The sequence below is a fragment of the Dendropsophus ebraccatus genome, chromosome 14 (genome assembly GCF_027789765.1).
Source record: "Dendropsophus ebraccatus isolate aDenEbr1 chromosome 14, aDenEbr1.pat, whole genome shotgun sequence".
Taxonomy (NCBI): domain Eukaryota; kingdom Metazoa; phylum Chordata; class Amphibia; order Anura; family Hylidae; genus Dendropsophus; species Dendropsophus ebraccatus.
The window spans coordinates 76,158,495-76,182,028 of record NC_091467.1 but is presented as its reverse complement, the minus strand read 5'-3'; the positions used below and the strand labels follow the sequence as shown (position 1 = coordinate 76,182,028).

Here is a 23,534-nt window from a genome sequence, read left to right as displayed (position 1 = left end):
GGGCCAACACCACTGCCATGTTGTCACAATGAAACCTGACCTTACGATCCCTAAACCTGTCCCCCCACATAAAAACCGCTACCACTATTGGGAACAACTCTAGGAAGGCCAGATTCCGGAGCAACACCGCCCCCTCCCACTCCAACGGCCACTTCTCCGCACACCACTGCCCTTGACAGAATGCCCCAGCTTCCCGCCGCATCTGTGTACAGTTTAAAGTCGGCAGTATCCATAACCTCAGCCATCACCAGAGATCTACCATTGTACTGATTTAGGAAACTATCCCACACCTCCAAATCATCCCTGTGGTCACGGGTTAACCGGATATAATGATGAGGGGCCTTCACCCCCGAGGTCGCGGCCGCCAACCTCCTACTGAATACCCGCCCCATAGGGATGATCCTACAGGCAAAGTTCAGCCTCCCCAACAATGCCTGAAGGACCTTCAACTGAAACTTCCTGCACCGCTTCACCTGTCCCACTTCATGCCTCAAGGACAAAAGTTTGTCCTCCGGCAGCCGACATTCCATAGCCAGAGTGTCAATGGTAATCCCCAGAAAAGTAAGCTCCGTACCGGGCCCCTCTGTCTTTTCTGACGCCAGAGGAACCCCGAAAGAGCATGCTACCCCTTCCAGGGGGGACCTGCGCCTCACCCAGTAGTGGATTATAATAGGGGCGTTTGGGGCGGCAGCCCGGGGCCCATGACCACCCAAAAAGACTTTCAGTGGTGTACTGTCTCCTGGCTACACTTCTGCCATGATTTGCAAAAAATCCGTTTTTTTATGGCAATTTTGCTCAAATCAGGACATGATGACATTATCTATCCTGTACTATGAACGCCAGGCTAGTGCTGCCATAGTTACATTGGGGTGGGGGGGCCCAGGCTTGGTGAACAACCCGGGGCCTATGGTAAAGTTAATCCGCCCCTGGCCTCACCGCAGGGCCGGGCCGCCTGTACGGATTCCTCCCGGACCGGGCCCGCCTGCCAGAAGCAGTAGGCTGCGGAGCCCGGCCAGGAGGGTCCCTGGAGGGGCTCCGTGGGCGTCGCCCAGACCCTTCACCCTCCTGCCCCGAACTCAACCTTACCGGCGGCCGAGTCCTCCGAGCAGGGCGCCTGGATTCCTGGGGGGTGGAGGAAGGAGGAGTATCCGGCGCTGCGGGAGCATCCGCTAAAAGCTCCCTGATTCTCCCCTCCAGCCATGCCGCATTCGAAGAGCCCTCAGCCGCATGCAGCTGCTCCAACAGAGCAGGTAGGCCAGACATGGTAAGAGGAGAGGCGGCGCAGGAGGACCAACTGCTTCACGGTCTCCCGCCTGACTGACTTCTCGCTCGCCACCTCTCCCCTATATAGGCAAAGCTCCTCCCCTCCGCAGACCACGTGCAGGCCCCCACTACAAACCCCAGTCATGCGGCCCTGCACGTAGGCCTGCGGCCCCGCTCCAGCCCTCCTCATCAGAAAGATCAGGCATATAGAAACCTACCTGACCGATCCTTCCCTGACATCGGGGGAGTCTAGGGTCCCTCATACAGATCACATGGTCATCCGCTCCAAACACAAGTGTAAGGTGTGGGCAGCTTTTAGCAGTGCCAGGCTGCCCCGACCACCAGGGACAGACCCCCATATTACATTCATGTTTAAACATGTAAATTTAAATTGTTTAAGATGCCAATAGACTGAAGTTACCTAAACCTGCTGCCAGCAAGAGTATAATGTGTATGGGGGCCTCCCGACTCCTCACTGACAGATGATGTTGGTGAATAGAAGGGTCAGTGTGATAGATCCTGCTCTGGACAGACATGGACAGAGGAGGCAGCAGAGAGCACTGTGTCAGACTGGACAGAATCACCACTTCCTGCAGGACATAAAGCAGCTGATAAGTGCTGGAAGACTGGAGAGAATACAGCACTTCCTGCAGGACATATAGCAGCTGATAAGTACTGGAAGACTAGAAATATTTATATAGAAGTAATTAGCAAATTTGCCAGAGTTTCCCTTTAAAGAGTCACTGTCGTATTTATTTATTTATTTATTTATTTTATTTATTTTTGCAGAAATCAATAGTCCAGGCGATTTTAAGAAACTTCCAAATCTGCCATTATCTGCATTTAAAAAGCCTTTTCCCAGGTCCCCCCCCCCCTTCTCTTTTCCATCCACTGCAAAAAATCAGGAAATTGTGACTTGTTGCATCCGACGTCCCCAGTCTGTTCTATGGAGAGGGGAGGGGGGAGAGAGTTAGCTGACAGCAGAAAGCTGAGAACAGAGGATTACAGGCACAGAGCTGGGTGACAGCTGTAATCAGAGCTCAGAGAGGTCAGTGCTGACTGTCAGAGGAGATAGAGGGTGAGGGATTTGTAGATTAACTCTTTGTTGTCCTGTTTTGGTCTTTTCTTTAGCTCTCTCCATAGGAGAACAATGAAGACAGGGGGGAGAGCTTCAAACTGCTTTTTCATGATAAAAATGCATTTTTCGGCTAATAAACCCAATTACAAAGTTTCTTAAAATCGCCTGGACTATTGATTTCTGCAAAAAAATTCACGACAGTGACACTTTAATCACCCCACTGGGCCCCATAATCCCATCTTTGGTAATTTTTTTGCTGAATACTTCCATGGCTGGCTCTTTTCAGTGCTGTGATGTACTCAGTATATAGACCCTGTATTATAGTCCGTATATAGACCCTGTATTATATATAGTCAGTATATAGACACTGTATTATAGTCAGTATATAGACCCTGTATTATAGTCAGTATATAGACCCTGTATTATAGTCCGTATATAGACCCTGTATTATAGTCAGTATATAGACCCTGTATTATATATAGTCAGTATATAGACCCTGTATTACATTCAGTATATAGACCCTGTACTATAGTCAGTATATAGACCCTGTATTATATTCTGTATGTTTGTGTGTTTTTGATTATTATTATTATTATTATTATTATTATTATTATTATTATTATTGGGTTTCCTCGTCTTTCCTCGCGCTCGCTGATGTCCGCCTTTGTTGGTACTCTACAGGTTTCATCAATGAGGATCATCTACGAGAGCTCCTGACCACCATGGGGGACCGCTTCACGGACGAGGAGGTGGACGAGATGTACAGAGAGGCGCCCATCGACAAGAAAGGCAACTTCAACTACGTAGAATTCACCCGTATTCTGAAACACGGAGCCAAGGAAAAGGATGACTAAGTGATGGGGATATAAGAGGGCACGGATTGTCATCACCGAGGAGCTAGGGTCCTGCAGATCTGCAGCCTCTCAGCCCCTTCTACCCTTTACTGCGGCCATAGTGAAATAAATCCCCCTAGCGGCTATAAGTCCCATCCACTCATAGGAGAGTCTCTATGGACACCTGACAGAACAGAATCACTTGTCTGGTTAGCATGAGTCCCGGGTTCCCATAGAATAAGGAAGGGTCGGTGTAGGTGTGCCAGCTGCCTCAGCAGCGCCCCCACAGGAAGGGAATGATGTGACACGACTGCCGCCCGCTGTCACTCTAGTTGCTTAGATTGGGATATTTCATCTTAATATATAAAATAAATGGATTTATTAACATTAGTTGTGTTATGTGATGTATGAATAGTATACGGAGGATAGACCTGCCTGTACACCCTCACATCTCAGTATATTTTCAAGGATGAAATGCCTGATCGGCAAAATATTTTATCCAAAATCCGCAAAAAAAAATCATTTATAGTGTGTCTGTAGTGTGCTCCATGTTGTGTCCGTATTGTGCCTGTAGTGTGCTCCATATTGTGCCTGTAGTGTGCTCCATATTGTGCCTGTAGTGTGCTCCATATTGTGCCTGTAGTGTGCTCCATAGTGTGTCTGTAGTGTGCTCCATATTGTGCCTGTAGTGTGCTCCATATTGTGCCTGTAGTGTGCTCCATAGTGTGTCTGTAGTGTGCTCCATATTGTGCCTGTAGTGTGCTCCATAGTGTGTCTGTAGTGTGCTCCATATTGTGTCCGTAGTGTGCTCCATATTGTGCCTGTAGTGCGCTCCATATTGTGCCTGTAGTGTGCTCCATAGTGTGCCTGTAGTGTGCTCCATATTGTGTCCATGGTGTACTCTATAGTGTGTCTGTAGTGTGCTCCATAGTGTGTCTGTAGTGTGCTCCATATTGTGTCCGTAGTGTGCTCCATATTGTGCCTGTAGTGCGCTCCATATTGTGTCCGTAGTGTGCTCCATAGTGTGTCTGTAGTGTGCTCCATATTGTGTCCGTAGTGTGCTCCATATTGTGTCCGTAGTGTGCTCCATAGTGTGTCTGTAGTGCGCTCCATAGTGTGTCTGTAGTGTGCTCCATAGTGTGCTCCATAGTGTGTCTGTAGTGTGCTCCATAGTGTGCCTGTAGTGTGCTCCATAGTGTGCCTGTAGTGTGCTCCATAGTGTGTCCGTAGTGTGCTCCATAGTGTGTCTGTAGTGTGCTCCATAGTGTGCCTGTAGTGTGCTCCATAGTGTGCCTGTAGTGTGCTCCATATTGTGTCCATGGTGTACTCTATAGTGTGTCCGTAGTGTGCTCCATAGTGTGTCTGTAGTGTGCTCCATAGTGTGCCTGTAGTGTGCTCCATAGTGTGCCTGTAGTGTGCTCCATATTGTGTCCATGGTGTACTCTATAGTGTGTCTGTAGTGTGCTCCATAGTGTGTCTGTAGTGCGCTCCATAGTGTGTCTGTAGTGCGCTCCATAGTGTGTCTGTAGTGTGCTCCATAGTGTGTCTGTAGTGTGCTCCATAGTGTGTCTGTAGTGTGCTCCATAGTGTGCCTGTAGTGTGCTCCATAGTGTGTCTGTAGTGTGCTCCATAGTGTGTCTGTAGTGTTTTCCATATTGTGTCTGTAGTGCGCTCCATAGTGTGCCTGTAGTGTGCTCCATAGTGTGTCTGTAGTGTGCTCCATAGTGTGCCTGTAGTGTGCTCCATAGTGTGTCTGTAGTGCGCTCCATAGTGTGTCTGTAGTGCGCTCCATATTGTGCCTGTAGTGTGCTCCATATTGTGTCCGTAGTGTGCTCCATATTGTATCCGTAGTGTGCTCCATATTGTGCCTGTAGTGTGCTCCATATTGTGTCCGTAGTGTGCTCCATATTGTGTCCGTAGTGTGCTCCATATTGTGTCCGTAGTGTGCTCCATATTGTGTCTGTAGTGTGCTCCATATTGTGTCCGTAGTGTGCTCCATAGTGTGTCTGTAGTGTGCTCCATATTGTGCCTGTAGTGTGCTCCATAGTGTGTCTGTAGTGTGCTCCATAGTGTGTCCATAGTGTGCTCCATAGTGTGTCTGTAGTGTGCTCCATAGTGTGCCTGTAGTGTGCTCCATAGTGTGCCTGTAGTGTGCTCCATATTGTGTCCATGGTGTACTCTATAGTGTGTCTGTAGTGTGCTCCATAGTGTGTCTGTAGTGTGCTCCATATTGTGTCCGTAGTGTGCTCCATAGTGTGTCTGTAGTGTGCTCCATATTGTGTCTGTAGTGCGCTCCATAGTGTGTCTGTAGTGCGCTCCATAGTGTGTCTGTAGTGTGCTCCATAGTGTGCCTGTAGTGTGCTCCATATTGTGTCTGTAGTGTGCTCCATAGTGTGTCTGTAGTGTGCTCCATAGTGTGCTCCATAGTGTGTCTGTAGTGCGCTCCATAGTGTGTCTGTAGTGTGCTCCATAGTGTGCTCCATAGTGTGTCTGTAGTGTGCTCCATAGTGTGTCTGTAGTGTGCTCCATAGTGTGCCTGTAGTGTGCTCCATAGTGTGTCTGTAGTGTGCTCCATATTGTGTCCGTAGTGCGCTCCATAGTGTGTCTGTAGTGCGCTCCATAGTGTGTCTGTAGTGCGCTCCATAGTGTGTCCGTAGTGCGCTCCATAGTGTGTCTGTAGTGCGCTCCATAGTGTGTCTGTAGTGCGCTCTGTATAGGCTGGATTCATGCTGCGTTTTATTTAAAAAAAACTGTGAAAAAACGGCCGCATTTGAGCGAATCAATTTTTGTCAATTTTTTTCACTGACTTTTATAATTTAAAAAAGAAAAAAAAAAGCATCAAAATGCATCCATCCTTTCTTTCCTTCTTTCTTTCCTTTCTTTAGTGTTCACAAAAATGTGCTGGACCAAGTTTCTGTGTATGCAAAAAAAAAAGGATCCGTTTTGCTCAGTTTTTTTTTTTTTTTTAAATGATGTCAATGGAAAATGGCTGAAAAAGGGTAAAAGGGGGCACCTGAATGCATCTGGTTTTTCATATATTGTTTTTAGCATACAACGAATGAAAAAAAACTGACTGCAAAAACAGTGTGAAGCCGGCCTTCCAGCCCCATAGCTGCTGTGTACCCTGCTGTCTGTCTTCCTCCCTCCTCATCCTCGCAGTATCCTTATATAAGGGCGGTGCGCTGGGATCTCGTACTATCTGTATATAACAACCCTATAACTTTCTGAGCATCTGTTACTTCCCAGCTCATCCTGTTCTCTGGCCGCATCCACATGCAGCATTGTGCTCAGTAACCAGGAGAGGGCCCAGAACATCGCTTGTTGCTGAATCCTCCGATACCGACCATACCGCTACATGTCGCCACTCTTTTCACCATTAAATGAGTTGTTCACTAAAAATTATTTTTTTAAATCAACTGGTGCCAGAGATTTGTAATTGACTTCTATAAAAAAAATAAAAATCCCCAGTGTTCCAGTACTTATCAGCTGTTGTATGTCCTGCAGGAGGTGGTGTATTCTCTCCAGTCTTTCAGTACTTACATACAGTGGGATGAAAAATCCATAAACCCATAATGATCGTACTGGGAATCACAGACCTGTGGATGTGCTGTGATCCGGACATGTGAACCCACCCTAAGGCCCCACCACAAGATTGTAACTGGGAAAGGCGGCTGTCTGGTAACACTGATGGACACAAATAATACTTTACCTTTTATCTTACACGGCTATGTAGTTGTTTAATACGAGCGGTGATCTATTATGTAGAAGTTGATCAGAGCCCCCCCCCCCCCCATGTACAATATAAGAATATACAGTATATGAGTGGCTCTGTATAACGCCCCCACTATACATGTAAATAAAAATAAAAAAAACATACAAAGTAACATAACCCCATTAAAGCAATGTATCAGCAATGCTTGTGTCAGCCTCCGGAGTGCCCCTTTAACCCTCACAAATGTTTCTGTTCCATTCATGCACTTATATATCTCATATATCTCCAGCTGCTGCAAAACTACAGCTTCCAGGAGCCTGATGGGAGTTGTAGTTTTGCAGCAATGTTGCAATCAGTCCCTGTAGCCCAGAGATCCTTAGATGTATCTGGGGGTCCCACACTCCTATGATGCCCCCTGTCTGTGTGTGTGTATATATATATATATATATATATATATATATATATATACACACATGCAGGTGACATCAATGTCAGGATGACCTGATAGATTGTCAGCTGTAGGACGAGCAGCGGCCTATGGTATAAGGGATCAGTGACACAAGATGGCGGGTGATAACATAAAGAGGGGTATATGAATGGCAGGACAATGGCAGCAGAGACAAGGTGTAATAGTGGGAGGTCCGGCTCTGCTACCTGATGAGACGGAGAGGATCATTAATGTGCTAATTCAATCAGGAGGCGCTGACAAAGGAAAACAGTATGTAAAAGAGCCGCCATTGTGTGCTGCCTCTACCTGTGCAGGTAACAATGGCGGCAGGAGGTGTGAACGGCCTCCACCTTGTGTACAGGTAACCGAGAGCGGCGGGGGAGTCACACCTCACCACAGGACATCATCTCACCTCTTCTGTCAGCACAATCTATTAGGATGGTGGGGGTGGTTGTCCCATCTATAGTCTATCACTATATAGATACGAAGGATGGAAAACATGGCGAGCGTGAGAGGAATCACTCAGGGGTCGGGCAGCACAATGGTGGCTCTCTGCTATATACCCTCTTCATATTCCATCCCCCGTGCTCTATAACCCACTAGTAATATATATACATATATACGTAACAGATATAGGAGATGGCTGATGAGCAGACGTCACCTGCGGGACCACAGTACAATGGATCTGCCCCCACTACATGGGTGGAGAGCTGATGGCTGAAGCGCTGCACGTCTTCATGTGTGAAGGGCTGATAAGCATTTAGCGTCCTATTACCATGTGATTACTTGGCTGATTACTGGCCGTTCCGGCTGATAATCGTTTGGTGTAATAGGTCATGTTCTAATGGTGGTTTCACACGGAGCGATAATTCGCCCAATCGCACGATTAACGATATTGAATGAACAATTTTTTTTTTCTAACGATCGGCGTTTAGACGGAACGATACATCGTACGGAATATTCGTTTTGCGATCGCTTAAGCCTATCTCACACATAGGGGAAATCGTTGAAAGACTGTTTAAACTGAACGATCTGCAAATTTTTTGCGAACGATCAACGACGATTTGAGAACTTGTTGAAAGATCAAAGTGAACGATTTTTCGCTTGTCGCTTGATCGTTCGCTGCGTTTACGCGTACGATTATCGTTCCAATTCAACTGTTATCGTGCAAGTTCGAACGATACATCGTTCCGTGTAAAACCACCATAAGGCAATATGCACGATGTCGGCTGATGGTTGTCTTTCAGCATGCCCTATAATTCCCACAATGATAGTGACGGGCGGCTGTGATAGGAGCGGGGGCAGCAGCAGACCGCCACTGTCTTCTAAGGGAATCACAGATTGTGCCTGACAAATCCTATTGAACTAATGGGAAAGGTGGAACTCCAAGCGGAATCCCCAGTACAGATTCTGCCTATTCTGTAGTGTGCACATGGCCTAAGAAGCCTATTACATGGAGTGGTGATCGGGCAGGAAGAACAACATTGTCCTGTGTAATACAGCCAGCAATTATTTGCTATTGAATGGCGGCCAGCCACTCAGTTACATCAGTGTGTGAGCATAGCCATCCTGTGGTCTCAATCCACTCCTGGCTTTGGTTAAAAAATCCTGATGAAAAACCTGTGTGTGACCACAGCCTCAGGCCTTACCCACATGTTCAGTATTCTTTCCACCCGTACAATCTGCTAAAAATGCATCCCTAGTGCGTCCGTATTTCCGTAACTCTGTAACCTTTCAGCATGTGACTAATGACTCCTCCTTATGTTTTACAGAAATATGGATGACAAAAGGCTACACTCCGCAGAAACATCTGGGTCCGCACTAGGACGTGTGCTTTTTATTTCAGCGTTGGTTTGTGTCCTGTAATCTACTGATGTTGTTCATAGCCCAATAGACATGTGCACTAACTCCAGTACGGAAATACGGATCCATAGATAACAGGACGTGTGAACAAGGCCTGAGGCTACATTCCCATGATGCCTTTTTTTTGTCGTATTTTTGGACGGACATCATTTTGAGGCCAAAATTTGACCATACAAATTCCGGACGTGATTATCAATATAATATAATCACAGACATATTTTTGCCTCAAAATCACAGCTGTCCAAAAATTCGGCCAAAACTTGGCTCAACAGAGTTCAATGGTCAAGTTATCGGTTATTGTGACTGCCTGAGCCATGGATGAGAGTACTTGGTGTGGTGACATCATGTGACCCGGTATTACGTACGCTGTCACTATCACTGATCTATGTATATGGGGGGGGAGACAGTGCTACGTGTTGCCTAACCGCCCCATGACTCCCTCCACCATTACATTGGCCCAAGGACGGCTATCCTGACACGTGCCACAAATAGAATCCATGTTGCTATGTAGAGAGCCGTTCACACATTGTCTGATCTTCTCAGGTTTCTGGTTTTAGCCTCATTGGTTAAAAACACTGAAAGAGACAAAAACCAAACAATGAGGCTTCAAAGCGGGAACCTCTAACTGGACACAATCTCCTCCTCAAGTCCACTAAAGAGTTTCATTGTTTCCTGTGGGGGTTGGTGGATGACACCAGTGCCAATTGCTGGGAGGACATGTTACATTGTACGGCTGCTATATAACTCCCTGACCTGGGGATCTACAGCTGTGCTGCACTACAACTCCCAGCATGCCTGACAGCTGGAGGACATGTTACATTGTACGGCTGCTATATAACTCCCAGACCTGGGGATCTACAGCTGTGCTGCACTACAACTCCCAGCATGCCTGACAGCTGGAGGACATGTTACATTGTACGGCTGCTATATAACTCCCAGACCTGGGGATCTACAGCTGTGCTGCACTACAACTCCCAGCATGCCTGACAGCTGGAGGACATGTTACATTGTACGGCTGCTATATAACTCCCAGACCTGGGGATCTACAGCTGTGCTGCACTACAACTCCCAGCATGCCTGACAGCTGGAGGACATGTTACATTGTACGGCTGCTATATAACTCCCTGACCTGGGGATCTACAGCTGTGCTGCACTACAACTCCCAGCATGCCTGACAGCTGGAGGACATGTTACATTGTACGGCTGCTATATAACTCCCTGACCTGGGGATCTACAGCTGTGCTGCACTACAACTCCCAGCATGCCTGACAGCTGGAGGACATGTTACATTGTACGGCTGCTATATAACTCCCTGACCTGGGGATCTACAGCTGTGCTGCACTACAACTCCCAGCATGCCTGACAGCTGGAGGACATGTTACATTGTACGGCTGCTATATAACTCCCAGACCTGGGGATCTACAGCTGTGCTGCACTACAACTCCCAGCATGCCTGACAGCTGGAGGACATGTTACATTGTACGGCTGCTATATAACTCCCTGACCTGGGGATCTACAGCTGTGCTGCACTACAACTCCCAGCATGCTGACAGCCAGGGGACATGTTACATTGTACGGCTGCTATATAACTCCCTGACCTGGGGATCTACAGCTGTGCTGCACTACAACTCCCAGCATGCCTGACAGCTGGAGGACATGTTACATTGTACGGCTGCTATATAACTCCCAGACCTGGGGATCTACAGCTGTGCTGCACTACAACTCCCAGCATGATGACAGCTGGAGGACATGTTACATTGTACGGCTGCTATATAACTCCCTGACCTGGGGATCTACAGCTGTGCTGCACTACAACTCCCAGCATGATGACAGCTGGAGGACATGTTACATTGTACGGCTGCTATATAACTCCCAGACCTGGGGATCTACAGCTGTGCTGCACTACAACTCCCAGCATGATGACAGCTGGAGGACATGTTACATTGTACGGCTGCTATATAACTCCCAGACCTGGGGATCTACAGCTGTGCTGCACTACAACTCCCAGCATGATGACAGCTGGAGGACATGTTACATTGTACGGCTGCTATATAACTCCCAGACCTGGGGATCTACAGCTGTGCTGCACTACAACTCCCAGCATACCTGACAGCCAGAGGATGGGGGTTGTAGTTCTGTACCAGTTGAAGAGCCCCAGGATAAGGATTTTTAAATCTTTTTGACAACTTCAAAGAATCCCAGACAAGTTCTCGGTTATGTAAATGGTGGAGGGGTAAACAGAGGAGGAGGCAGGCGCTGATACACCTAATGAAATTACCTGCTGATAAAAGACAAATGTCAAGTGTCAACAAATGTGGCAAATCTAACGCTGCCCCCCCCCCCCCTCCTGAGACCCTACAATACACAAGACGCTGTCTGGAACTGTACAGGCTTATGCTATGTGTCAGTAAGATGTCTAATGTGACACCTGACAAGCATTGTGCTGCTATAAGGGGATCCCTGTCATATATAATATAGTATATACCTGTAGGGATCAGGATAGAGGGGCAACCCCATCATATATAATATAGTATATACCTGTAGGGATCAGGATACAGGGGGATTACCCCATCATATATAATATAGTATATACCTGTAGGGATCAGGATACAGGGGGATTACCCCATCATATATAATATAGTATATACCTGTAGGGATCAGGATACAGGGGGTAACCCCATCATATATAATATAGTATATACCTGTAGGGATCAGGATACAGGGGTAACCCCATCATATATAATATAGTATATACCTGTAGGGATCAGGATACAGGGGTAACCCCATCATATATAATATAGTATATACCTGTAGGGATCAGGATACAGAGGTAACCCCATCATATATAATATAGTATATACCTGTAGGGATCAGGATAGAGGGGTAACCCCATCATATATAATATAGAATATACCTGTAGGGATCAGAATAAAGCGGGATTACCCCATCATATATAATATAGAATATACCTGTAGGGATCAGAATAAAGCAGGATTACCCCATCATATATAATATAGTATATACCTGTAGGGATCAGGATACAGGGGGATTCCCATCATATATAATATAGTATATACCGGTAGGGATCAGGATACAGGGGTAACCCCATCATGTATAATATAGTATATACCTGTAGGGATCAGGATAAAGGGGTAACCCCGTCATATATAATATAGTATACGCCTGTAGGGATCAGGATACAGGGGTAACCCCATCATATATAATATAGTATATACCTGTAGGGATCAGGATAGAGGGGTAACCCCATCATATATAATATAGTATATACCTGTAGGGATCAGGATAAAGGGGTAATCCCATCATATATAATATAGTATATACCTGTAGGGATCAGGATACAGGGGTAACCCCATCATATATAATATAGTATATACCTGTAGGGATCAGGATAGAGGGGTAACCCCATCATATATAATATAGTATATACCTGTAGGGATCAGGATACAGGGGGATTACCCCATCATATATAATATAGTATATACCTGTAGGGATCAGGATAGAGGGGTAACCCCATCATATATAATATAGTATATACCTGTAGGGATCAGAATAAAGCAGGATTACCCCATCATATATAATATAGTATATACCTGTAGGGATCAGAATAAAGCGGGATTACCCCATCATATATAATATAGTATATACCTGTAGGGATCAGAATAAAGCAGGATTACCCCATCATATATAATATAGTATATACCTGTAGGGATCAGGATAGAGGGGTAACCCCATCATACATAATATAGTATATACCTGTAGGGATCAGGATACAGGGGGATTACCCCATCATATATAATATAGTATATACCTGTAGGGATCAGGATAGAGGGGTAACCCCATCATATATAATATAGTATATACCTGTAGGGATCAGAATAAAGCAGGATTACCCCATCATATATAATATAGTATATACCTGTAGGGATCAGAATAAAGCAGGATTACCCCATCATATATAATATAGTATATACCTGTAGGGATCAGAATAAAGCGGGATTACCCCATCATATATAATATAGTATATACCTGTAGGGATCAGGATACAGGGGGATTACCCCATCATATATAATATAGTATATACCTGTAGGGATCAGAATAAAGCAGGATTACCCCATCATATATAATATAGTATATACCTGTAGGGATCAGAATAAAGCAGGATTACCCCATCATATATAATATAGTATATACCTGTAGGGATCAGGATACAGGGGGATTCCCATCATATATAATATAGTATATACCTGTAGGGATCAGAATAAAGCAGGATTACCCCATCATATATAATATAGTATATACCTGTAGGGATCAGAATAAAGCGGGATTACCCCGTCATATATAATATAGTATATACCTGTAGGGATCAGAATAAAGCGGGATTACCCCGTCATATATAATATAGTATATACCTGTAGGGATCAGAATAAAGCGGGATTACCCCATCATATATATAATTGCACACTGTGGTCCAAGCACAATGAATCTGATTCTCTAGAGAATATTTTGCCTCTCCTTCCTACACATGACACAGTTCCTGCGGTGCCCCTAGTGGTGACATCTTATAATGGGACGGCTGCTTTATAGGTTTTTTGGATACGCTGTATTCTTTACCCATGAGCATCGTATATTAGGATTTATTATTATACACAGAGCTTGTCCTTAAGTACCCAGTATAACTTAGGAGGCAGAGATTTTACTGTTCTATTGTAGCACTGTCCCTGTATTGTAGTACTGTCCCTGTATTGTAGCACTGTCCCTGTATTGTAGCACTGTCCCTGTATTGCAGCACTGTCCCTGTATTGTAGTACTGTCCCTGTATTGTAGCACTGTCCCTGTATCGTAGCACTGTCCCTGTATTGCAGCACTGTCCCTGTATTGCAGCACTGTCCCTGTATTGTAGTACTGTCCCTGTATTGTAGCACTGTCCCTGTATTGTAGCACTGTCCCTGTATTGTAGCACTGTCCCTGTATTGCAGCACTGTGCCTGTATTGTAGCACTGTCCCTGTATTGCAGCACTGTCCCTGTATTGTAGCACTGTCCCTGTATTGTAGCACTGTCCCTGTATTGTAGCACTGTCGCGGTATTGTAGCACTGTCCCTGTATTGCAGCACTGTCCCTGTATCGCAGCACTGTCCCTGTATTGTAGCACTGTCCCTGTATTGTAGCACTGTCCCTGTATTGTAGCACTGTCCCTGTATTGTAGCACTGTCCCTGTATTGCAGCACTGTCCCTGTATTGTAGCACTGTCCCTGTATTGCAGCACTGTCACTGTATTGTAGCACTGTCCCTGTATTGTAGCACTGTCCCTGTATTGTAGCACTGTCCCTGTATTGCAGCACTGTCCCTGTATTGTAGCACTGTCCCTGTATTGCAGCACTGTCCCTGTATTGTAGCACTGTCCCTGTATTGTAGCACTGTCCCTGTATTGCAGCACTGTCACTGTATTGTAGCACTGTCACGGTATTGTAGCACTGTCCCTGTATTGTAGCACTGTCCCTGTATTGTATTGTAGCACTGTCCCTGTATTGTATTGCAGCACTGTCCCTGTATTGTAGCACTGTCCCTGTATTGCAGCACTGTCCCTGTATTGTAGCACTGTCCCTGTATTGCAGCACTGTCCCTGTATTGCAGCACTGTCCCTGTATTGTAGCACTGTCCCTGTATTGCAGCACTGTCCCTGTATTGTAGCACTGTCCCTGTATTGTAGCACTGTCCCTGTATTGCAGCGCTGTCCCTGTATTGTAGCACTGTCCCTGTATTGCAGCACTGTCCCTGTATTGTAGCACTGTCGCGGTATTGTAGCACTGTCCCTGTATTGCAGCACTGTGCCTGTATTGCAGCACTGTCCCTGTATTGCAGCACTGTCCCTGTATTGCAGCACTGTCCCTGTATTGTAGCACTGTCCCTGTATTGTAGCACTGTCCCTGTATTGTAGCACTGTCCCTGTATTGCAGCACTGTCCCTGTATTGTAGCACTGTCGCGGTATTGTAGCACTGTCCCTGTATTGCAGCACTGTGCCTGTATTGCAGCACTGTCCCTGTATTGCAGCACTGTCCCTGTATTGCAGCACTGTCCCTGTATTGCAGCACTGTCCCTGTATTGCAGCACTGTCCCTGTATTGTAGCACTGTCCCTGTATTGTAGCACTGTCCCTGTATTGCAGCACTGTCCCTGTATTGTAGCACTGTCCCTGTATCGTAGCACTGTCCCTGTATCGCAGCACTGTCCCTGTATTGTAGCACTGTCCCTGTATTGTAGCACTGTCCCTGTATTGCAGCACTGTCCCTGTATTGCAGCACTGTCCCTGTATTGCAGCACTGTCGCAGTATTGCATGATTGTCACAGTATTGCAGCACTGTCACTGTATTGCAGCACTGTTGCGGTATTGTAGTGTTATGGCAGTATTGCAGCACTTTTGCGGTATTGCAGTATTGTAGCGCTGTTACAGTATTGCAGCACTGTTGTAGTATTGTAGTGTTATCGCAGTATTGCAGCACTGTTGTTGTACTGTAGTGTTATCGCAGTATTGCAGCACTGTCGCAGTATTGCAGAACTGTTGTTGTATTGTAGTGTTATCGCAGTATTGCAGCACTCTTGCTGTATTGCAGTGTTATGGCAGTATTGCAGCACTGTCGCAGTATTGCAGCACTGTTGTTGTATTATAGTGTTATCGCAGTATTGCAGCACTGTTGGTGTACTGTAGTGTTATCGCAGTATTGCAGCACTGTTGTTGTATTGTAGTGTTATCGCAGTATTGCAGCACTCTTGCTGTATTGCAGTGTTATCGCAGTATTGCAGCACTGTTGAAGTATTGTAGTGTTATGGCAGTATTGCAGCACTTTTGCGGTATTGCAGTATTGTAGCGCTGTTACAGTATTGCAGCACTGTTGTCGTATTGTAGTGTTATCGCAGTATTGCAGCACTGTTGTTGTACTGTAGTGTTATCGCAGTATTGCAGCACGGTCGCAGTATTGCAGCACTGTTGTTGTATTGTAGTGTTATTGCAGTATTGCCGCACTGTTGTTGTATTGTAGTGTTATGGCAGTATTGCAGCACTGTTGGTGTACTGTAGTGTTATCGCAGTATTGCAGCACTGTTGTTGTATTGTAGTGTTATCGCAGTATTGCAGCACTGTTGGTGTACTGTAGTGTTATCGCAGTATTGCAGCACTGTTGGTGTACTGTAGTGTTATCGCAGTATTGCAGCACTGTTGGTGTACTGTAGTGTTATCGCAGTATTGCAGCACTGTTGGTGTACTGTAGTGTTATCGCAGTATTGCAGCACTGTTGAAGTATTGTAGTGTTATGGCAGTATTGCAGCACTTTTGCGGTATTGCAGTATTGTAGCGCTGTCACAGTATTGCAGCACTGTTGTAGTATTGTAGTGTTATCGCAGCATTGCAGCACTGTTGTTGTACTGTAGTGTTATCGCAGTATTGCAGCACTGTTGTACTGTAGCGTTATCGCAGTATTGCAGCACTGTTGTACTGTAGTGTTAGCGCAGCATTGCAGCACTGTTACAGTATTGCTGCGTTTTTACTTACCAAAATGACGTAGAACTGTAATGAAACAGCAACATGTGAACAAAGGCTTAGGTCGTGCTCACACTGAATAAACAGTGACCCTTCTGCATGAATATCGTCATTAATCACGCAGAACGGCCGTTGTTTATACAGCGTGTGAACAAGTAGTTGCCATTAAAAAAAAAAAAACTTATGCTATCCCAGAGAACATCAGTGTCCAGACCCCAAGTGGAAGAGGCGGGGAGGTGACCAGGCTGCTGTCCGTTCCCATACACTCACACTGGACGGCCATCTAGGTCACGTGACACAGGGCACTTCTCTCGGCTTAGGTAAACATGGCCATTTTCCTCTAGCGCCTCTCCTGTCCTCCACCACTCACAACCTGAGAATGGGGTGGCGCTGTTTATGCAAGAAAGTAGCTGTGCTTTATCTAATCCTGGATAATAACCCCTCTCATAGAGGTGAACGAATCTACTGTTAGGGCCCTATTACATGGGACGATTATCATGGGAATTATTGTTATATCATTTGAAAGGGGTAGTTCACTAAAAAAAATTCTTTCAAATCAACTGGTTGTTTCATCAGCTGCTGTATGTCCTGCAGGAAGTGGTGTATTCTCTCCAGTCTGACACAGTGCTCTCTGCTGCCACCTCTGTCCATGTCAGGAACTGTCCAGAGCAGCAGAGGTTTTCTATGGGGATTTGCTGCTGCTCTGGACAGTTCCTGACATGGACAGAGGTGGCAGCAGAGAGCACTGTGTCATACTGCAGAGAATACACCACTTCCTGCAGGACATACAGCAGCTGATAAGTACTGGGAGACTAGAGATATTTTTTTTTTTAACAGAAGTAAATAACAAATCCCTGGCACTTTTTGGCACCAGTTGATTTTAAAGAAATTTTTTTGTAAACAATCCCTTTAAATGATAATTGTTTTGTGTAAATTCTGGAAACCGTCAAACGATCAACGAGAAATTGTTCTTTGTTCATTTAATGCCGATGCCAAAATCATTGTTAATCGTTCACTAATGGTTTAGTGTAATTCTGCATCATTCCATCAGTTTCTGGGATCAGATGGAGGAAACGGTGGTAGTAACGACTTTGGTGAACGGTTTGAGGATAACGATAAACCATCTCACTGTTAAAGATCGCCTTATCTAAGGTCCCAAGATTTGGCCACAATAGATTTAGTTCTCCAGGCGTCTCCATTTCTAGTAGAACTTTTCCAAGTTTTCCAAGCGACTTTTTGACGCCTTTCAGATGTAGACGGTCGGGATTGTCCACGGCTGGAGCTTTGACCCTTTGTGTTTCTCCTGTTTGGCAGAGTACATGGGGCGAGCGCTGATCTGGCTGAGCAGGTATGGTAATGTCTCGCCTCTATAGACCATGGAAATGCGCTGCTGCCATTCATATGGACTGGAGTCAGGATTTACTGTAATTAAAGGGACAGATCCCTCATTTCCATCACAATCCCAGGTGGGTCGCACACCACAGACCCTCCACCACTAAACAAAAAGACCTCATTAAGTTTTCAGCTTGACAGAAGTCGAGGGAACTTTGTAAAAACTTTTTGTTCTCCCTATTTTATTTGACGTGAATGTTTTTTTTCACTGTCAGATGAAGTGGACAAAGGACACCGAGGGGGGGGGGGGGTGTCACAAAATGTAGCCTGCGGCTACAGGAAGCTGCATTACTGAGGGGGGTGCTCTCCTATCACCCATAGTGTCAGATTTCACATGCACTCTGCACCAGGGCTATTACATGGTGGGAGGTGGATGGACCAAGAGGGGATTTTGTTTTCTGAAAGAATTTTTGGCTGTAGATCTCCTGGCTGGAGAAAACCGGTCAGTCTGGGTGGTGGAGGGGCAAGTGATAACCCTGCCGAGACAAGGAAGTGCCTTAACCCCCGAACTGCCAACCTGCCCAGGGAAAACCTGGACACTTGAAATGTGACCCAACAAGGGGGCAGACCCTACACAACCTCAACTACACAACTACGGACCCTACACAACCTCAACTACACAACTACGGACCCTACACAACCTCAGATACAAAACTACGGACCCTACACAACCTCAGATACACAACTACGGACCCTACACAACCTCAACTACACAACTACGGACCCTACACAACCTGAACTACACAACTACGGACCCTACACAACCTCAACTACACAACTACGGACCCTACACAACCAAAACTACACAACTACGGACCCTACACAACCTCAGATACACAACTACGGACACTACACAACCTCAACTACACAACTACGGACCCTACACAACCTCAACTACACAACTACGGACCCAACACAACCTCAACTACACAACTACGGATCCTACACAACCTCAACTACACAACTAAGGACCCTACACAACCAAAACTACACAACTACGGACCCTACACAACCAAAACTACACAACTACGGACCCTACACAACCAAAACTACACAACTACGGACCCAACACAACCTCAACTACACAACTACGAACACTACACAACCTCAACTACACAACTACGGACCCTACACAACCTCAACTACACAACTACGGACCCTACACAACCTCAACTACACAACTACGGACCCTACACAACCTCAGATACACAACTACGGACCCTACACAACCTCAACTACACAACTACGGACCCTACACAACCTCAACTACACAACTACGGACCCTACACAACCTCAACTACACAACTACACACCCTACACGACATGTCACTTCTTTTGGCTGATAGCGGAATACGCCAGCCCATAGAATGGTGTCTATGGAGCCGGCGGAAAGGCGCGCGGACAGACAGCGGAATTCCGCGGACATTATCCGCGAGAATTCCTCAGTATAAACCCACCCTTATTCAGGAATTGGAGCGGAATTCAAGCAGAATTCAAGCCCCATTGACTTCTATGGAATTCCTCTAATGGAATCTGCCCAAAGAATTGATGCGGAATTCTTGATGCAGAATAGCGATAACAGTTTCCATGGTGTGCATGAATGAGCAGAAAGCCCACTATACACAACGGAAAATGGAAATGTTCATATATTTTGGATGGAATTTCAAGCAGATTCCGCATGCAATTTGACGTGGAACCCGCTTGAAATTACGCGCCTATTCCTCAGTGTGCACATACCCTTACTGAGAAACAAATATAACCGCATATAACCGTATAAATTCTGCATCATGAATGCGCACAAATCTGCAGGAGATTTGTAAATCCGCATCATATCACCAATCCACCGCTGCCTTCAGCGAATGACAGATCCCATTGGCTACCATTATATTGCACTGTGGAACATCAGGGGAATCACATGTTACCTATCGGCAGTGGAATTTATTTGGCAGAATTCTCAGTGAAATTCCACAGCAGGAATGTGATGAGTGAGTCCGCCCATAGGCTTCTATAGTCCCCACCCCTGTGCCGGGGACAGGAAGGAGACCCCTTTCCTGCAGATCAGTGGGGACCCCCAGGGCCGGCCGTACATCAAACCTCCAACCAGTCTTGACAGATGTTTACAGGCAATTGTGTCCTGATGATGGGGGTGGTGTGAGATTCCGGAGACGTCACTGATGTCAGTGTCTGTCAGTATCTGTCATGGTGGACTGCCTTACTGACCCCCAACTATAAGATATAGGCTGGGCTCACACTAAAGCTTTTTTGGACGTTCAACAGCGTATTTTCAGATGTCCGTGATCTTAAGGTGAAATAACATCTGTTATTTAGAATTTTTGAAAAAGACGGAAGTCAAACGGACAAAAAAGACAGTGTGTGAACCTAGCTATAAAATGGGAGTCTATGGCTGTGCTCCCACAATCTCTTTTTTTACGTGAAAACTATCCGTCTTTTGATAAAGAGGTTGTGGGAACATGGTCCATGGGTCTCAGCTGCAGACACGGAGCGCTCAGCCTCTCAGGTTACCCATCAGTATGTCTGATATGTCATGGGAAGTGACAGGTTCAGGTTATGGTCACACTCTGCAGAATAAACCAGCAGTATTTTTGCCCCAGTTAGGGCTATGTTCACACTGACGGCTTATTAGATGGCTCTTATACACCAGCAAATACTGTCCGTTACTTGCTGGTAAATGATGGACGTGTGTGAGCAGAGCCTCTTTGATCTGTTGGCTGGCTGGAGATGAGAGAAGCCCGCGGCTGGACGCTTCCTGCTCTCTGTGCACATGACACATGCCTAGCACTTCTCCCGGCTGCTTCTAGTGATCAGAGGAGATCGGAACGTCCAGGCCCCAACCAATTAAAACTTTTGAAATGGAATTATTATAATTTTTTTTAAGGGACAATGCCTATTGGATCAGAGTTAGGGATGAGCGAATTTCCAGTAGGAATATTGGGATCAGCCGGCGGCTTGTCGGGCTGCTGGGATTAAACTCCATGCCGCTTCGCATGTAGGGAAAAGCTGGATCCAGTCCTGGGAAACTGGGGGAAGTTTCCGGGCACCCGGGGAGGAGCGGCACGGAGTTCACAACCAGCAGCCTGACAAGCCGCCTCATTACTACAGTAAATCCGCTCATCCCTGATCAGGGTCATATGGTGGTGCGGTAATGCCGCCATACACGTTACCATCATAGGGGGTTACATCGTGGCATTTACTACATTTGCCTTATAATCTGCTATCATCCTTTGTAGTGTTCAGCAGATCTGTCAAATATATTCAGGTTGAGCAACGTTATTCGCACCCAAAGGCTCCGCGTTTCATTCCCAGCGGCTGAAGAAGTTGGAGTCCTGGTGGGTACAGTCTATGGCCTATACTGGCAGCCATTTTGACATGTTCCCTCACACTAGCTCTTTATATAACTCTATGGGTCCCCTACAGTATGTGGCTAGTACAGGGAGTTGTGCTTATTGTAAGGTCACACATATGGCAGCAGTAGCAGCTACTATACAGTGTCCGGCCCCCTGTATCTGGGACCGTGGCTGTGGGGTAGGACGGGGGAGGGGGCTGTTTACATTTGTAAAGCCATAGACATGGGACAGCAGCCAGGGACTGACCTGTGCCTGTATCCCATCCATATCTATCCAAACTCTGCTCGCCCTAAAGGCACCAATATTCACACAGTGCCTGGTGGTTGGTGGTCGGGGGTCTCTAAAGAAAGTAGGAATGTCTGTACACGTTTATCTAAACCTTTTAGGGGGAATATTACCAAAATCTTAACACAAACAGTAAATTCTGTCCTGATCCCTGCAGCAGCATGGCGGATCTCATGCCCGGTAATAATGGTAATAATACGGCTGCAGGCACAAAGTACAGGAGCCCTGAGGGAAGGAACCCAAAAACATACAAACAAAAACATACATACAGCCAAATACTGTACAGGGGTCTAGTAACAATACAGAACAGGTCCATCTGTCTATGGGGGTCCTAAAGTGGCCGCAGTGCGGGGGATCAGCCAAGTTATAATAAAACGAGGTAGCCCATTGGGGCTATGCTCACACTATGGGGGACAATAATCCGGGGAGCTGCACCTATATTTAGGTGAATAATTGGATTTTTCACTCCTTTTTGGTCTAAATTCAATTTATGAATCAGTATCCGACAAGTGAAGACAGGGAATAGGGGACAAGTTAGTTTTGGGTGGAGAACCCCTTTAAGCTCTCTTCACACTGCATGTAATGGCCACCATTACCATTAAAGGGGGATTCCCATCTCATTTATACAGTCATATATATATATATATAGGGCTCATCATATACTGTATACAGGTCTTATCATATATAAGGCACATATATATATATATATATATATATATATATATATATGGCTGATCATATGTGGGGCTCATGATATGATCATCATACACAGGGTCCTATCATCTTTTACCAAACTCACCTGCTTCTCCTTATCTGACAGCTCGTTGTCTAGGTTACATAATGCCGCTCTTATGGTACTTTTACACGGAGCGATAATTCGCCCGATCGCGCGATTAACGATTTTGAATCAACAATGTTTTTTTATAACGATCAGCGTTTATTGATCAGCGTTTTGCGATCGCTTAAGCCTATCTCACACATAGGTGACATCATTGAAAGACTGTTTACACTCAACGATCTGGAAATTTTTTGCGAACGATCAACGATGATTTGAGAACTTGTTGAAAGATCAAAATGAGCGATTTCTCGCTCGTCACTTGATCGTTCCCTGCGTTTACACGTACGATTATCGTTCGAATTCGATTGTTATCGTGCAAATTTGAACGATAAATCGTCAGTGAAAAAGGACCATAAGAGACAGTCTCATAATGTAAGGGACATTCTCATAATGTAAGGGACAGTCTCAAAGTGTATGGGAAAGTCTCGCGGTGTATGGGAATGTCTCACAGTGTATGGGAAAGTCTCACAGTGTATGGGACAGTCTCATAATGTATGGGACAGTCTCATAATGTAATGGACAGTCTCACAGTGTATGGGAAAGTCTCACAGTGTATGGGACAGTCTCATAATGTATGGGACAGTCTCATAATGTAATGGACAGTCTCACAGTGTATGGGAAAGTCTTGCGGTGTATGGGAATGTCTCACAGTGTATGGGAAAGTCTCACAGTGTATGGGACAGTCTCATAATGTATGGGACAGTCTCATAATGTAATGGACAGTCTCACAGTGTATGGGAGAGTCTCACAGTGTATGGGACAGTCTCATAATGTATGGGACAGTCTCAAAGTGTAATGGACAGTCTCACAGTGTATGGGAAAGTCTCAGTACAATAGACAGAGAGTGGAGAGAGAAGCGCTCAGCCGCACTTCTATCCCTGCCCATTACAGCCAGTGGCGGCTT

The 23,534-nt window shown here is 45.8% G+C and overlaps 2 protein-coding genes across 3 annotated transcripts in view; one reads left to right on the top strand and one right to left on the bottom strand.

Moving 5' to 3' along the window:
• The window catches only part of MYL9 (myosin light chain 9), a 36,482-nt gene extending 32,918 nt beyond the window's left edge, over window positions 1-3,564 (top strand). For both annotated transcript variants that reach the window (XM_069952982.1, XM_069952980.1), the window contains exon 4: window positions 3,023-3,564. In XM_069952982.1, the coding sequence (XP_069809083.1) occupies window positions 3,023-3,195 (173 nt within the window). In that variant the 3' untranslated portion in view covers window positions 3,196-3,564. The remainder of the gene's footprint in view (window positions 1-3,022) is intronic.
• LOC138772521 (phosphatidate phosphatase LPIN3-like) overlaps window positions 1-23,534 on the bottom strand; it is a 123,093-nt gene that overhangs the window by 93,748 nt on the left and 5,811 nt on the right. The gene's annotated exons all lie outside the window — the stretch shown is intronic.